The 17,536-nt window shown below is 45.7% G+C and overlaps 1 protein-coding gene across 4 annotated transcripts in view; it reads left to right on the forward strand.

Moving 5' to 3' along the window:
• The window catches only part of DOK7 (docking protein 7), a 108,472-nt gene extending 96,393 nt beyond the window's left edge, over positions 1 to 12,079 (forward strand). For all 4 annotated transcript variants that reach the window (XM_074992406.1, XM_074992407.1, XM_074992408.1 and 1 more), the window contains one exon: positions 568 to 12,079. In XM_074992406.1, the coding sequence (XP_074848507.1) occupies positions 568 to 701 (134 nt within the window). In that variant the 3' untranslated portion in view covers positions 702 to 12,079. The remainder of the gene's footprint in view (positions 1 to 567) is intronic.
• Positions 12,080 to 17,536: the final 5,457 nt, after the last annotated feature.

Genomic DNA, 17,536 nt, shown 5'->3' on the forward strand with positions numbered 1-17,536 from the left:
AAACCCCATGTAGGCACCAAAGTGAAAATAGCCTTATCTTCAGACTCATTGAGCACCTGCTGCTTAGTAAGACTGCTGAGGCTCATCTGTCATTGCTCTGGCAGGTCAAAAAAACCACACCTGTGAAATTCATAAAACATATAAAAGCTAACCCTCATGGGATCTCACCTCAAAGTGCCTAGGCAGGAAACACAGAGCATCCACACAAACTATAGAGCTATTCTTGCTTTCTGCTTACCTAGCCACCTAAGCCCCTGTGACCCCAGGAGCCCCTCCGTGCCATCTGGTGGAGCATAGCCCATGCCATAGCTCACAGCAGGCCTGACACACTTATTGTCCCAACACACTGTTGGCATAATCCATATCTAAAAAGTGCCCATGTATAAAAACTGGTAACGCTCTGGCAGTAGATATTGTTGTGTGGTGTATGCAAAGAATCAAAAGATGTGTTCTGGAAATGCTTTCTTGAAAGACATTTTGTAAACAGGGCAAAAGCCCAGTCTCTTGTAGATGTTTTAGGTAAAAAATGGTCAATCATACAGATGTATTTGCCCTTTTTTTTTTCAGGGGGTGGATCAACCAAATATGCACAGATTGACATTGCGGCCACAGAAACAGCTCACAAAGTGGGAACTCAGCATGCTCAATGCCGTGAGGAACGCCTACAGGAGCTGGAACAGAAGAAGGGAACCCAGGAGTGATCTGTTTGGAAAAGAACTTTTTGCTCACTGTAAATTGGTACTAATTTAAAATTCAAATGATTCACATATTTATTATTTAGAATATACTCTTATGACAGCTGCCCTTGTTTATATTTATACCAGACTCATTCCAATATTCTAGTTCCTAATTGGAAAACTGGTAGCATGGAGTGTGTGTTAAACTTTGAGTGTAATGTCCAGAAGTTCTCTTCTTTTTCACCTATGTTCTGTGTATGTTACCATTTTCTTTTTCTATAAATCCTAGAAGAAGCTGATGCCATATCCCAGTGATTACTGATCAGAGGCATTGCATTTAAAAAACTCTCAAAGTGTGCAAATAAGGATGTGTGGTTGTGAGTGTGTCTGCATACAATATTGACGTGTACAAATAGCCATGTATGTGTGCATAAATATGAGTACATAAAAATCACAACAACATATTCAGATATTGTTAAGGATCTTACTTAAATAGCAAAGAAAGACAATTCAGCATTTTCAAAACCTTTTTCTACTGCATAATTTTGTCCAAATACAGGCTCACTCATGCACATGCTCAATGTTGCAGAGATGCATAGTCCCATTTAAGTCAATAGATCTACTCCTGTGCATCAAGTTACGCATATATGTCTATGTTTTTGCAGTGCCATATTTATGATTGTGTAGTTGTACCTGCAAATCAGAGAACTGAGGCCAGCATTTCCAAAATCCACTATTTTTAGGTGCTTTGGTTTCTGGGTACTGAACTTCAGATGCCTTGAGCTTTATTTTCAGAGGCATCGAGTTCCTGAACCTGCCACTGACTTTGACTAGAGTTTTGGGTGACAAGAAGCTTGCATATCTGGCTCCTGGTTTATCATGTTGAGCCATGTAAAATCGAGGTGTGCCAAATTAATAGTCACTTTTGAAAATCCGGTCCCATGTTTGTAGCGCCAAAACTGCATCAGAAATGGAAGCCAAAATCAGTCCGAGTTAAAATTAAAACTGCTGTTTACTCATTCCACACTATGTCTAAATACTGCAGAACCAGTGCTATGTAAGATCACACTGTCTTCTGAGACCCATAGGCACAATGGGCTATACTACAGAAATATAGTTTTAGCTCTAATTCTGCGATTTCTTGCTTTAGCACAGTTGAAGTAACATGGTGTGCTTCAAAAACTTGATCTGTACTTTCTTGCATCAATTTGTAAGTTTATATAATTTTTGTGTTTTTATCGTAAGACAAAATGCTATAAAAAGAAGTCTATGTCAGTTATCCTCCAGTAACAAATCAGTGTTACATCAGTTCTGAGCTGTCGAGGATTATCAGAAGCAAGTTAATTAAACAAATATTTTTAGTATTGAAAAATACTTTGACAGTATTATTTTAAGTCAGATTCTTAGGCAGTGTTCCCTGTAACCTGAGCGCTCAGGTGGCAGCCCAAGAAAGATTCAGGTGTCACCCAGCTGATTAGCAGATTAAGCACAGCCAGCCACAATGGGCAGTGTGTGTTTCTATTGGTGGTGCACATAACAAAATGTATTCTGTCCATTCATAGAAAAAATTAGAGGGAACACTGCTCTTAGGAACAAATTTGTCTGTAGATCCATGCAGTAACTACATAATGAGTAAAGTTTTTGGACTGAAATGAATTTTACCCACTGGCTTCAATCCCTTATGTCTATTTGAAGGCAGAATTTGGCCTATAAGATTATATAAATGTAGTCTTAAGAGCTTTTCTTTATTATTTTAATTTAACAATCAGCATTAAAAATACCCCAGCCCTCTTAAGCAAATAAACATATGAGCCTCGATGGTGACTATTATCTTTCATGCTAGTTTACTACCATGCTGGTTTACTATACTGTCATGTTAGGGTCATTGATGATCTATCTTATAAATCGGTGTCCATCCAATTTTAAACATATTTATTTTTTGCTGAATGGACAGTTATCTATTTCGTTCACCTGTATTGAAAAGAACTATCACACCCCAGATTCTCACTGCTTCTTGGGACCTGTTTCAGTTACAGCCGAATCCAATAAGCCCCACAGGCAGGGGTGTTGATGGTGGTTTTCCAAAGGGATGGCTTGCAGGACCAAGCCCTTCAGTATGTAAATGTTTGTATTTAATTTTTAAAAATGCATATATTTTACTTGACTTACTGAAATGTTTTCTTATCTTTTACTGTGTTCCTTGGTAGTTAAAACAACAAGGAGTCCAATGGCACCTTAAACATGAACTTATTTATTATGGCATAAACTTTCCCCTTCAAAACGAAGCTTATCCTGTAATAAAATTATTAGTTTTTAAAGTGCCACTGGGCTTCTTGTTTTTTTTTTTTTAGCTGACGTAGGCTAACATGGCTACCTCCGAAACTTGGTAGTTAGTCACGTTTTGAAAAGGTTGCTTTTGAAATGGCCTGGTGTTAAACTACTTGCAATAAGTGCTAATGTCTGAGAAGGTCAATGGTTAGATCTAAACATACTGAATTCCTCTGTCTTTCACACAGCAGCAGTCCTGGCAATGTGAAGCCTGCATCATGATACACTCAGCTGTTTTTTACACATTGAATGTTACCTTAATATGTGGTAATGCTGCGTGCAGGCCCAGCAATGGGCTGGGGGAGGGGGTAAAGGTGGCAGTTGCATGGGGGCTCAGCATTTCAAGGGGCCCAGAGCTCTGATTGCTGCTACTTGTACTTCAGCAGCTGTAGTGACTGGCACTCTGAGCCCCTTTGAAATACTGTGGCTGCCCCACGCCGCGTGGCTGTATGTGTGCTGGGGGGGGAGGGAGTCCAGTGCCACAGTCGGAGCGGTGCTATGGGCTGACTGCCCTTGGCTTTGCCCCTCCAGCCTTGGCCCTGTCCAGGACGGGCCCCTCCCATCCTGTCCTGGGGCCCACCATGGCTGTCGGCCCCACTGGCTACATGACAACAGCATGGGGCAATGCTGTCTATCTTGTACTGCCGCAAAGTCACATCGTCGGCCCTGATTCTGTGCTGGGATCTGCTAGTCCAGAACTCTGCACTCACACAGAATCTGCATTAGTGAGACTTGGTGCAGGATTGGGGCTGTAATCATGGCCATATCATGACACAGCATGATGCTGTTTACAGCAGACAGTTTGAAGAGAAGGAAGGAAATACCTCCATGCTTTGCATGGAGTTCATCACTCTCATTCTGGCAATACAGACCCAGCCCGGGGCAAATAACTCTTATCACCAGCTCATTCAGGTATTTCTGAATAGCCAATACATTTACGGTCTTTCAGGCAGGAGGCCACCACCATGGTGACTATATTCTGGATACACCTGGCCATGGAAGGGTACTTCTCCAATAAGGCTGCATTTCCTTCCATGTGCCTCCTCCCTCCAAATCACTCTCATTGAACACTGGAAATGACGACATGGATCTTTGGGGGCACAGAAGACACACAACTCTGGGGCCCTGAAATCCTTCAGCTGCTGCTGCATTTAAATGATGAGCTACAACCTTACAGAGACACCTTAGGTTAAAATTGATCTCTTTTCTGTTTGTTATATATATAAAAGTAACCAGTGCTTTTTTTTTGTTTAAAAAAACAACCAAAAAACTAAAAAGAGGAGCAAGTTCTCAGCCAGATCCCCACCCACCCCCACTCCTTGTCAGCCAGTCCCGCGGCTGGGGCTGCTGAGGTGCCAGTACTCAGTACCAGCAAGTACTGAAAATAACTGGAAAAAAAAGGCATTGGAAGTAACATTACTAACACAAAAATATATAATCATCTTTAGTGAGGATTCTAATAGCAGTCTAGAGGACTGCATGAAAAATGAAATAAATCTTAAGCATTTTATTTACTTTACAGTATTCATGTTCTTTATTTCCTTTTTGCCTTTCACACAGCTTGGTTAATAAAAGTAGACTAGCATTCTTCACTACACTATGCAATCAGTCTAATTTCCTCTCTGACTTCAGTGTCAGGATCTCATGCATGAGCCTCACAATGTACAATTTGGGGATGCAGATGCAGATGCAACAGGGCACTGTAAGATTACTGAAAAGAAAAATCTGTTTCAACTGGAAATGTATATAAATTGCAGAAAAAATCTATTGGCATTTTATTTGATAAAAATTTGTTTTTAACAAAACATGTATTTTGGGCTGAGTTTGACCTGGCTGTGTCCCTTTAATACGTTTATATGCACTGTCCTATACTGAGAAATTTCATACTGGGATGAGCAGTAGCTGTTCACATCTCAGTATCTTGACTATTTTACAGAAATAGTTTGTTGTTAGTTTTGTTTTAAACTACTACACAACTCTTGTCTAGGCTATGGACCTACATAACCTTACTTTAAGAAGTAAAGGTTTTCTGAGCTACTGCACTGGAACACACACAAATAAGTGTCTGTTTTTTAGACTTCTTTAATGGCCAAAAGTCATTATTCTCAACAGTTTGCATAAAAGAAAATTAGTTTCCGGGTTCCCAACTTCCAGATTAAGACAAATTTTAAAGCTATAATTGCACATATAGACCATTTAAAAATATAATTGTGCTTCCATCACAGGTTATTTATCACAGGGGTATCAACACACAACCTAAGTGGAGGAGGTGGGGCAGGGAAGGTCAGAGAGAGCTAGACTGGAGTGTGAGACTAAATTCAGAGTAGTGGCCAAAATACTAACATACCAATAAAGCCTCCTTTCAGATAAATTTAGCATAATTGTCCTGAGAGAAGTGAAGTTTTGACTCGATATAATACATTCTTTACACACCCCACTGACTTCTGTAGAGCTCAAGGGAACTCATCGTGCAGGAGACTTTCTCTCCAAGGGGCAAAATGGCACCATCCATGGAAACTAATGTAACACTTGGAAGTAATATCACCCCGGAAACAACACTGCCAAAGTGCTTAATTTAGGGAGCAGGTCAAGCAGTGCGTCGGATCCATTTTTAGTATAGTTAAGTTTTACATACATGTGTGTGTACTTTGTGCGATAGCTTTTTGATTTTTGGCTGCATAGGGCAAACAGCAGCCAATGGGAGCTGCGAATGTCTATGCCTGTGGATGCTCAGGTAACCAAAGCATCTGGTGGCCTAAGAGATGCTAATCCTGGTGAACTGAATCTGGCTCATGGGCCACTTATTGCCCACCCCTGTTCTATATCCCAATGAAAGTGTTACACTGGAGGAAAAGCAGGCAGCAAAAAGTGATATTATGAAGTAAAAGCATTGTTAAGGACATGCCGTGTTGGTAATGTATCTAATGCTCTTAGTTTTTGCAGTGATCTTTGCTGGTAAGCAGGTTGCATCATGGTACGTGCAGGATCACTTCCTTGGGTCACTCAGTTACCTGCTATAAGGCACATTTGTCGATATTACAAGCAGGTTCATCTGCAGTACCATGAGGAGTTACCTACTGAGGTTTCTTATTCATATGTTGTGGTACCAGGTATTCCAGTGTCATTAAATTATCCAACTGCTACACTCAGAAATGAGGAGATTGGTGAAGACTCTATACCAGGGACTACACCAGACTTGGACGTTAAGCCTGCAGAAGTGATTGTATTATCTTCTTGGCAGGCAAACGTGTAGGACTTCTTCATGTTACCCTCCTATTTGTTAGTCCATTGATGGCTGACCAGCCTAATTCTTGAGCTGCTGGTCTTATCAGAGAAGGGGCAGGTGTTGGTAGCTATTGAAAGGGTGCAGGGCAGTTTTTGCTGCTCTCTTCCTCTCTCTCCTGTCTTCACCCTTCACCATGGTGGTACCTCATAAATTGTGTTTCCCCCTCATGGATTACCGCTCTCCACTGGGGATTATCTGATAACCCTTTTGCACCAGCTATGGACCCAGAACCACAGGTTTTTCCATTACGCCAGTCCGGAAGATCTCCCGAGCATCGAGACAGGCTGGCTGGTAGTTGTAAGGCAATTATACTAGAGGGCAGAATAATCCCTTGTAATTGCTTGAAGATTAGGGATCCTTGGTCTCAAACACTTACATAGGATATTTAGTTTTGTTGTTATAATGTATGTTTAGTATTAGTAATAATTTAAAGGGTGGGACTGTACTGATGAAGGGATTTTTGTTATGTTTATAGCCACATGGTGTCCAGTGTAAGAGTAGCTGTGAGCTGTCAGAATCACCACGGCTGTAGTGAGTATGCGGGGGAGTGGATGTGTGAGAAAATGTCTCAAGTTAGAGCATGGGTGGCTAGTAATGTTTGATGCGGGGGGCGTGAGGGGGCACACCAAGAATTTGGTAAGTGGGCAAGGCCTGCACTTGTTTATGATACTAATGGAGGGAATGTGGGGTCTGGGACAGAGGTTGGGTGTAGAAAGGACCGCGGGACAGCACGTGGGGTGCAGGAGGAGTTGTGAGGTGTGTGTGGGAGTTTGGGTGAAGGAGGGTGTTGTGACCTGGGGCAGGAGGTTGGAGTGCGGGGTCTGGGAGTTGTGAGGGGTTGCAGGAGGGGTGTAAAGGGTTTGGGTTGTGACCTGGGTGAGAATTGGGAGGTAGGAGAGAATGGGATGCCAGACGCAGGCTCTGGCTGGGAGGGGCTTATCCTAGGGGCTCCCAGTCAGCAGCCCAGTGGCACTCTTGGGCAGAATCCCTACCTGCCATGCCATGAAACTGGCCAACAGGAGCTGCCTGGGCCATGCATACAGGTGCAGGCAGCTCACCGAGCCCCTTTGCCCCCATGTCACATGCTGACCCCGGCAGCTGGCCACTTTGTGGGGGTGTGGCTAACTGGGAGACTGCCTAAGGGTCCCTCTGGGCTGCAGGATGTTGGCAGCCCAGGGAATCGTGGTGGGCTAAATCCGTGGGTTTGATGGACCATATATGGTCCATGGGCCATATTTTGTTCACCTCTGAGTTAGAGACTACTTAGCTGTCCACATGAACCTGCATCAGCATTAAAAAAAAAAAAACAAAACGAAGCAAAAAAAACCCAAAACCCTCTTTTAGGTCTAATTTGTTATGGGTCTCTACACACTCCAGGAAAATGGCCAGTCTGTAGCTTGGTCTGAAATGATTACCCAGTATTAAGGTTGTCGGAATAGCACTAAAACCGAGGGTAGGGTAAACATAAGCTAAGACACATAAGCTTGTGTATATGACAGATTTTACATGATTGGCTTCAAGTAGAGTAATTTGAGTGTTTCAGAGCGTATGACGCTGAGCTGTAGTTATTCAATTTGCTGGAATGTGACTTTCTGGCTATGTTAAAGACAGTCAGACTGGATATGAGTTTGGTACAGATTGAGAATGAAAATGGCATAGCCTTTATTAGCACACTAAATTAAGTAAGCCATGGGTGCTGGTTCAGAAGCTATTTGGGGGTTGTTGTCAGTCTAGAGAGAGAACTAAACCTCCTGCCAAACGCCAGTGCTGTGGCCGTACCATTCTGGCTGGTGAGTGAATAACCCATCTACTGTCACAGGAGTTGCTGCCAGTCTTAGTGTTCTCTCTCTCTCTCTCTCTCATAAAATAGAGTGGGGAGACCAGATACTGGATCAGACTCCAGCTGATTGAACTTCAAAACCTTTGAAATTTCTGGGGGTGGATGGCTTCCAGGCAGGAGAGATTTCACCCGTCTTCCTCCCTGTCACTGATCTATGGCTGGATTGGGAGGATCTCCATCTTTGTTTTAGGATTCTTGCTATAAAAGTGGTGTCTTGTACGGAAAAGTGGCACCCGTTCTTTCCCACTTTCTCTGCCTGACCTTTGAAGTGGAGCAAATGTGAGTTCAAGAAGGAATTTCATGGGCCAACACCTTTGAAGACTATTTTCATCTTGATTGGTACTGAAGTATTTTTGATGCTGTATGGCTGTAAAGCTAGAGATGGGCTTGACCTACAGAATTTGATTAGGATTTGGATTAGAAGGTGCACACCACTCACAGTTGGAGGTATTTAGGTTTGGTAACATCACAGGCTTGAGGTCCAAGATATGAAATTTGGATTGGGACCCAAACTTCCCAAAATATATATTGGTTTCAAATGCAGTTTTCAAGTGCTGACTCATCTCTGTTTAAAATCATTTAAATATCCCCCTTTATGGTTTTGTCTGTAGCCGCTGTCTGTCAGAAGCTGTGAATGGGTAACAAGGAATGGATCAATTCATGATTACCTGTTCCGGGGCCCCAGACATTGGCCACTTTTGGAAGACGAGCACTGGCTAGGAGCTTTGGTGTAACCCAATATTGCCATTTTCATGTTCTTGATTAGCATGGAAACATAACTACAGAACATTATTTGTTACATACTTTTCATTCAAAGATTTATTTAAAAGTGAATGCTTGTAGCTCTCCGGGGCAGCCAGTAGGTTTAGTGTCATTTTAGACCAACGCTGATCACCCCAAGAGCTATGTCTACACTGCCCTTCCTTTTCAGAAGGGGCGTGCAAATGCGTCCGTTCAAAAATGCAAATAGACATTGATTTAAATACCTCACACCTCCTTTGCATACTCCCTTTGGATCTCACTTCTGAAAGAGCTGTTTTCCAAAGCCAAAACAGCCACGTAGATGGGGTTCATTCAAAAGGAAACCCCACTTTCGAAAGCACCCTTCTTCCTCAAAAAAAATAGGAAGAAGGATGCTTTCAAAAGCAGGGTTTCCTTTTGAATGAACCCCGTCTCGATGGCTGTTTTGAGTTTAGACTGTTAGAACTGTATTTAAACTAACCTCCGTAGGTTTCTGTTAAGCAAACTGATGAAGGAACAATATATCTATGCTCTTCTTAATATATCTGTCATAATTATACGCTTAAATATTAAGCATTCAGTCTGAGCTAATGTTTTGTTTCCGGTATAGGTGTTTGTGCATTTATGATGGGTGGGAATGACATGAAAATAATAATGTACACACAGATTTGCATCTAGGAGACTTATTATAAACATGGATCTTAATGGGAGCATGCATTTGGTTTACAAGAGCTTTCGTACTGAAATATTTACTTGGAATAGCACATTTTGATGCCGCTATTAATAAGTATGTTTTTGTGCAACAAGGACAGATTTTAATGAATGCTTTATTTCCTACCTAATGGTATTAGGCACATAAATAAAGATACATATTTTTCTACAGACAAATAAGCTATTACCCAATAATTGCTGCATGAATGCCTTGAAGCACATGTTAATTATGTAATTTATAATGGGAATGTTGATTCTGAGTCTTGATGTTGTTTGTGACAATGAGGTACTGTAGACTATAAAATGCAGTCTATGCAACTTTCCTGTTTTCTAATGTACAGACTATTGTGTTTGTACTCAAAGGTGAGGTGCAGCACACTGAGTTTTATTTCATGATGTTTTTATTTATTTCTTCTATTCTAAGTAAACAAGCTGTGGGAAAGTATATATTTTTAAACAGTTTTAGAACTGACACTGTAATACTTGTAGATATTTTCATGTAAAGTAACTCAGTTGTTTTAAGGCTTAGCTATGTTGTGGTGGACCATAGTAGAGAATGAGCAATTGTTTTTTATTTGAAGAGAAACCCCCACGATGCTAGTGTTTACTTCGGGAGGCATCATGCGTGATGGCATTGTTCAGCCGTCCAAAGCTTTAGAATGGCAAAGCAATAGGCACATGTTTAAGTCCAATCAGTCCCACTGATTTCCCTGGTTTATTTTAAGTATCCTGATTCGTGTGGGTTTTTTTCTTGTATTTAAAGGCTTGTGTTATTTTCCCTCCTTCCCTCCAACCTGTGCCCAGTAAATAAAATCTGCCCTATGTGAAACCAGTGAGAAATGTATTTAATCTAAGCTTTCCAACTTTGGTCACTGTCCATAAAGCTGAAGAGGAGTCAAATCACATTCTTGTACCAAACACAACACACACTACTCTCTTGGCTGGTGATTTAAGTTTCCCCCAGTGCACTCTGACTGGTACCCCTGGAGGAATTCTGTTTCAAAAATCTAAATTACTGTGCACAGTAATTTAAAGTTACGTATATTTTATTTGTCAAAGTAACACAGTATAATCATGCCCATGTCAATTATTCTGGTATTTCAAAGCACCTGTTAACAAGTCTGGCTGTAACAATACAGGCAACAAAAAAGATTCAGGAAATGTTTTAGGACAAATAGATCTCTTAATAAGCACATTAATCCTGACCATGGAGTAACAATGCATTTAAATTACAGCACAGAAACACATTTCTGTAGCTCTCGGAAGCACTGAAAAGGCTTGAGAAAGTCAAGGGTAAGGATGGACTATTTGAAGCAGCTGCCCTGGGCTCTGCACTTTTGGGGTCTTGTGACAGCCACCCCTGCCACCTATGGATGGGATGATTCCCTGTATCGATATTAGGCCGGCGCAGAGGAGTGGGGCAGGGTGGCCTGGGAGATTACCTGGCATGGGGTGGCAGAAGGGGTTCGGCCTCCAGCCCCACACTCCCTGTGACTGTGGGAAAACAGAGTCACCCAGCTCCCAGCTGGGTCACTGCTTTAACGCAGCAGTGAGAGTGCAGCACTGTGGCCCAACCTGTTATGCTCTGCTTGTGAAATGGAGTGGATTGGGTCTAGGGCCAGGGTGCCATGTCGAGCAAATTGGAGGGTAGGTGAGTGGCAAGCTCTGGCTCACGCCGCTTCATAGTGCTCCATAGTCATGGTGAGCGTGGGTGGCCTGACCCCTGCTGTCACCATGTGCCTGGCCCCCTGGTAATGCTCAGGGTTACATCTCTCCGGGGAGAGGGTTTTGGGAAAGGGTCCAATGGGGATGGTGGGGGATGGAGCAGGGGCAGGAAAAAGTTGGGCAGGGAGGTGTTCCCCTAAGCCCTGTGCCCCCGCCCTCCAAGGGACAGCCCGCAGGGAGGGTTGGCGGGTGGGAGTGGGAGAAGTATGGCACAAGGGTTGGAGTTTTTGAGAGGGCTCCTTGGGGATTCTCACTGATGGAGATCATGGCTCATCCCAGCCAGGCAGGCATGTCTGCTTCTGTCGCCATATCTCCCTTATATGCTCACTAAACTATCCCTTCTTTCCTCGCCATCCCCGTGTCCCTGCACCTCTCTCCCCATCCCATTCAGCCCTTTCCCATTGCAGCCACTGCAACCCTGCCCCTCTGTGTGCCTCCACTCACATTCAGCGGACACACAGTGAAACATCCATTATTACTAGCCAGCTGGGTTACTCAAAGCATGCGACATAAATATGCTTGTGACTTGGGGATAGGGTGCGGTGGGTGCAACTAAGCACCTCAAAGTAAGTCGTGCTCTATGCTGTATATGCTTACCGCCAGCCAAACCAGCAGCCCAATTCCCTGTGCCACCCCCCCATGCCTGCTCCCAGCTCCAGATGCCCCTAGCCCCTTGACACCTTCACTACCTCCCAGCCCTAGGGGCCCAATCCTCCAACCCCCTTCCCTGCTCTACTTCTGGGACTCAGCGAAGCAATACCCTCCCGCCCCCCCCCCAAACCGCCCCCAGCTTTGCCTCTGCGGCCAAATCCCCTGGCTTCCTGCCCCCGGCTAGCTCAGCCTCCCGTCCCTCGCCCCCCGGGGGGTTGGGGGTGGGGGGGGGAAGCTGCCTGTTCCTCCAGCAGTGTCCCTGCCCCCACAGCCCTGAGCACAGCCCCCACCCCGTGCAGAGTTGCTGTCTTGGCCGGGGGGTGTGTGTGCACACGCGCATGCGCACACACGCATAGGGCACCAGAAGTCACATAGGTGCCCCCCCCCCCCCAATGGAGCTGCACCACCCACCCAGCTCTCTGGGGCCCGGGGGGGGGGGCTGTGCTGCCCAGCCTTCCTAGGCACCAGGGCTGGGGGTTTGGGGGCAGGGGTAGGGCTGTGATACCAAAGTACTGGTTCCCCAAGCTGCCGGTTTCCCAAAGGCTGCCTCAGTGTTACTACACAGGGCTCAGCAGGGCAAGGTGGAGCCATTAGCTGGCGTTGGGCAGCTCCAGCTTGTGGCTTTGGGCGGGGGGAGGGGCAGTGTACGCCCTGCAAAGCATCATACCCAGCACTGTCACTGTGGAGAGGCACCAACTGTAGCCCAGGAGCCACATGCCAAGTGCTCCTGCGTCCAGTAGCCAGCCTTTTAGCCCCCTGAGCCCTTCCCTCGCCCACCCGAGGCTGTGGGGAAGGAGTACTGCAGCCAGGGGGGAGGCGTGGGGAGGCTGGTGCTTGGGGCCCTGTATTGGGTTGCCAGATTTTTTTTTTGGTGGGGGGGGGGGGCAGGTTTGTGAGCCAGACAGCGCCCCCCCCCCCCCCCCCCCCCCCGGCTGCAGAATCCCCAGTTGTGAAGGGCGGAGGTACTGGGTGTGGTTGGGGGGAGGGGGAGGGGTTGGACACCAGCTGCCTTGAGGCTGCTCCCCAGCGGCAGGAGGGATCTGGTCATTAAAGCAACTGAATTTAATTCCAGCTGTTCAGTGGCAGCAGGGCAGGGAGCCACCTCAGTCGCCCCACTACCCCTCCAGTGCATGTGGCTTGGCTCCCCCCGCCCCCCCCCCGGCCAGCGGCACCTGGCGATGCCGGCCTTCCTTCTGCTGGGCACATGTGGCTGCCCGGCACAGGCGCCCCAGCTCGTTAGGCCCAGGGGGCTGGTTTGGGGCTGAGGCAGGTTAAGCCTGGGGCTTTGGGTGGGAGTTGGGGTTGAGGGCTGAGCATGGGCAGGCCAGCCAGCATGTTGGAACTTGAGCGGGGGGCGGGGTGGGTGAGAGCCCGGGAGCTCTGCCCTGGCCCTCTCGAAAGTGCTGCCACCCTAGCATCAGCACTTTCCCTGCCGTGGGTGGCCCTGGTATCCTGCTCCCACCCCCTGCCCTCCTGAGACACCCCCCCCCCCCCAGCCCGCTCTAACTTCTGCATCCCCCTGCCAACCCTTGGCCTTCAGCCTCCCCCCCACCAACCCTCTAAAACCACCCACCCTCTGCCCCTCCATGCCACCAACTAAGTGACTGTAAACCAACGATCACAGCCATGGCAGCAAAACGTGGCCTTGCCTCAAGAAGTTGCACCTCACTCACATGGAGTTGGCCTCTGCCTTCATTGAGGTGGGTAAAGCAGGGAATTGCCTGGCCAGGACCAGCTGGTGCCCCCTTTCTTCACTACTGCTACCCTGGGCAGTCTGAGCTACAAAAGTTTACCCTGCACAGCTGCCTCCAGGGACCATAACTGGAGTTGTGGGTCTCCCCCAGGTTTATTAGGCTTGGGTCTCATGGTTCAGGCTGGGTCATGCTTTAGACAGCCATGGGAGGGTTTAAGAATACTTTGATTTAAAAAGCCCTCTGCCTTGTAGTCCTGGTGCAAGAGGCACAGGAGTCCTGGAAGCCTTGGTCTGAACTGTCAACCCTCAAAACAGCCACAGCAAGTGTCCTTTAATGACCGACTGTCAGCAATGCTGACAGCTACAAGGTGCCTTGTCTCGCTCTTTAATGGCCTGAGCTGCTTGGAGCCTGTTGCTAACTCAAACCCAGGCAGCACCTGTAAATGTTTTGTGCCCCTCCTACACTTTGCTTATACCTCCCAAACATTCTCTCTGTTCAATCTACTAGGCCCCTGAGTCTGCTCATCACCATGCAGGCGTGGAACCATCCTGATATAACTAGTGCAGCAGCCCAGCCTTAACTTCTGGCCTCTCTGGAAGTAAGTGGGCTCTTGCAAATATCATTAAGTATCACTCCTGCAGCAGGGATAATATTCTTAGCCCCTGTTTGCAAGAAGCTGAGAGTGAGGGATGGAATAGGTCACTTGATGATAACCTGTGCTATTAATTCGCATTGGCCACTCTCCGAAGATGGGCTACTGGGCTTCACCCTACAGCCACACAATCTCATCTCAGCAGCTCACAAAGAACTTACCTAAACTTTATTTCAGATAATGATGTTCTGATTACTGCCATTATGAACGCATTGCAGCCTCTGGGCTGAGTTAACACTATTATTTCTTCTTTTTGTGTGATAAAATACCAACTCTCTTTCACTCACTGGAAAAGCTGTTACTCACTAGCTGCGTCTACACGTGCACGCTACTTCGAAGTAGCGGCACCAACTTCGAAATAGCGCCCGTCGCGTCTACACGCGTCGGGCGCTATTTCGAAGTTAACTTCGACATTAGGCGGCGAGACGTCGAAGTCGCTAACCTCATGAGGAGATAGGAATAGCGCCCTACTTCGACGTTCAACGTCGAAGTAGAGACCGTGTAGACGATCTGCATCCTGCAACGTCGAAATTGCTGGGTCCTCCATGGCGGCCATCAGCTGGGGGGTTGAGAGATGCTCTCTCTCCAGCCCCTGCGGGGCTCTATGGTCACCGTGGGCAGCAGCCCTTAGCCCAGGGCTTCTGGCTGCTTCTGCGGCAGCTGGGGATCTATGCTGCAGGCACAGGGTCTGCAACCAGTTGTCAGCTCTGTGTATCTTGTGTTGTTTAGTGCAACTGTGTCTGGGAGGGGCCCTTTAAGGGAGCGGCTTGCTGTTGAGTCCGCCCTGTGACCCTGTCTGCAGCTGTGCCTGGCATCCCTATTTCGATGTGTGCTACTTTGATGTGTAGACATTCCCTCGCTGCGCCTATTTCGATGTTGGGCTGAGCAACGTCGAAGTTGAACATCAACGTTGCTGGCCCTGGAGGACGTGTAGACGTTATTCATCGAAATAGACTATTTCGATGTCGCAACATCGAAATAAGCTATTTCAATGTTGGCTGCACGTGTAGACGTAGCCACTAGGAGCAGCTACTTTCCACATTTGTCAGAGGATTGCAAACTGGCTGAAGCAGAGGGATCGGTGTCCCTTTCTGTATAGTCCAACTGGGGCCTGAGAAGCTGATTCAGATAAAAACAGGTCTTAGGTCTAAACGGGGCTTTCTAAACTTTTTGGTACAGATTTTTGCCAGGTATAGGCACGTGTGTTGCTTTTTTGTTCTGGACATTGGATGACATGTTTTTGCCAGAGGACAAAGTGGGTTGTGCTGAATTCCAAATGGGTGCATGGTACAAAAGTTTACCACTCACCGCACCCCATGGCAAAGGCCAAAGCAGCAGAAATTAGTGACAGGTCATTAACAGGGAGCTGGAAAACAGTGCAGATGGCAATCAGGACAAACTGATGTTCTTGATTCCAAGTGCCAAACGTTTTATTTCTCTTTCTCTTTTTTTTTTTTTTTTTTTTTTTTTGAAGAGAAAGAGCTGTTTAAGAGAGCAGACTAAGCTGCATTTTTATGTCAACATCTGCAAGACCCCTAGCTGGAAAACTGCCTGGTGGTGCAGTTTATCTGGCTCAGCAGAATGAAGTGTTGAGTTGATTTGGGTTGGGATTTGAAATAGGTTCCAAGGAATTGAGCTGAAGCACATATAAAACAAACGGACCATGCATCCACCCACTAAAAGTATATCTATTGTAATATTTCTGGCTAGTGAAGCAGGGAATACAGACAACAGTCTACAGTGCAAGGTTGATTCTGATCTTACTTTCCCTGCTGTTACTCTGTGGATTTACACCACTGTGAGAGATGAATCAGATCCTGCATGATGAAAGAATATGTACAGACTACAGGCCAATTTGCCACATTGTTAACTTAATCATGTTCCATGCCACTAACAAAAGTCCTTAATGATCCTCGAGATTCATTCTGTAGGCCACCTGAAAACCAGAGCTACAAGGGGAGAAGTTAGTTCTTTACCCTTTTTGATCAACGGAGCTTAATCATCGCTCTGTTAGCTCTGGCTGACCTGATTCCCCCAAACACTAACAGCAAACTGGTTGCTACAAAAACAATTTTTTTTCAAGCTGATCCTTAACATCATAATTTCTAAAACACATCTCATAAGGCTTGGTGTATGCTGCATACTATCATCAGATTCAGGTTTGCAAAATCAACTACAAGCAGGATTTTGACTACAGTACATGATGTTACTTAAGAGCCCAGGCTGTTCTAACTGAAGCCACTGGAGTCTGGCCTTTGGTTTCAATGACAACAGAACTGGGCCTTCCCAATCACTTACCTATGCTTTGACTGGCTCCACTGAAGTCCATGGATTTCATCTGTAATTCAGCACACTCATTCCAAATGATAATTTCATGGTTTAGTAGTATATGGACTTTTACACCTAGGAGCACTGTCATATTGAATTAGACTCCTCTTTTCATTGTTTCGCCATACTGTAATTTTCTTGGATGTGGACTTCAGCAGGTCGGGAAACAGCTCTGTGGCCTGCAGACTGGACTGCACTTGAATTTGGAATTTGCTTGGTTGTCTGAGGATTTTCAGGATAGGATGAAAGACCCATCTCTTTTCTCAGGCTTTTCCCTATAGCAGTTTATACCAACATGTGTTTATTGGTCAACTGCATTTCTTTAGCATTTAGGATTGTTAAGTCTCACTTCTCTTATGCTAAATGAACATTACGGTTGCAGAGTTGAACATGCAAAATGCTGAAGTTGAGGATGCCGGTGCACTTTAATTTGGCCCCCTTGTGCGTATGCATTATCAGATGCTGTTGTTTCCACAGGACCCCTGAATCATTCAGTGCACAGGATAGATGGCGCTCACTGAATGGATGCCTACTGAATAATTCTTTTTCATCTCACCCTTCAATACGTGTCCCTCAGTTACTGCACAGAACTCAAACCCTACACTGAAAACAAAATTAAGTGGCTAAAGGTCGTACAGCCTAGAAGCTCATTAGTACCTTGGTCCTGGAACAGTTTTAGGTAAAACAGGGGGCAGGGGGAGGCGGGAATCAAGGCTGGACAGACACCTTACATGGAAAATTTAAACCCAAACGGGTGAAGTTTGGTAAAGTATAAACAATGGGGTCTTTTAAAGGAAAGATAAGGTAACATTAAGTAGAGGTATCACTGATACTATCCAGTCAGGGAGCTTGGCATAGACTACAGCAGGGGTCTGCAACTGAAAAAGCAAGCAGAGCTGTTTT

Source organism: Carettochelys insculpta, chromosome 4 (genome assembly GCF_033958435.1).
Source record: "Carettochelys insculpta isolate YL-2023 chromosome 4, ASM3395843v1, whole genome shotgun sequence".
Taxonomy (NCBI): Eukaryota; Metazoa; Chordata; order Testudines; family Carettochelyidae; genus Carettochelys; species Carettochelys insculpta.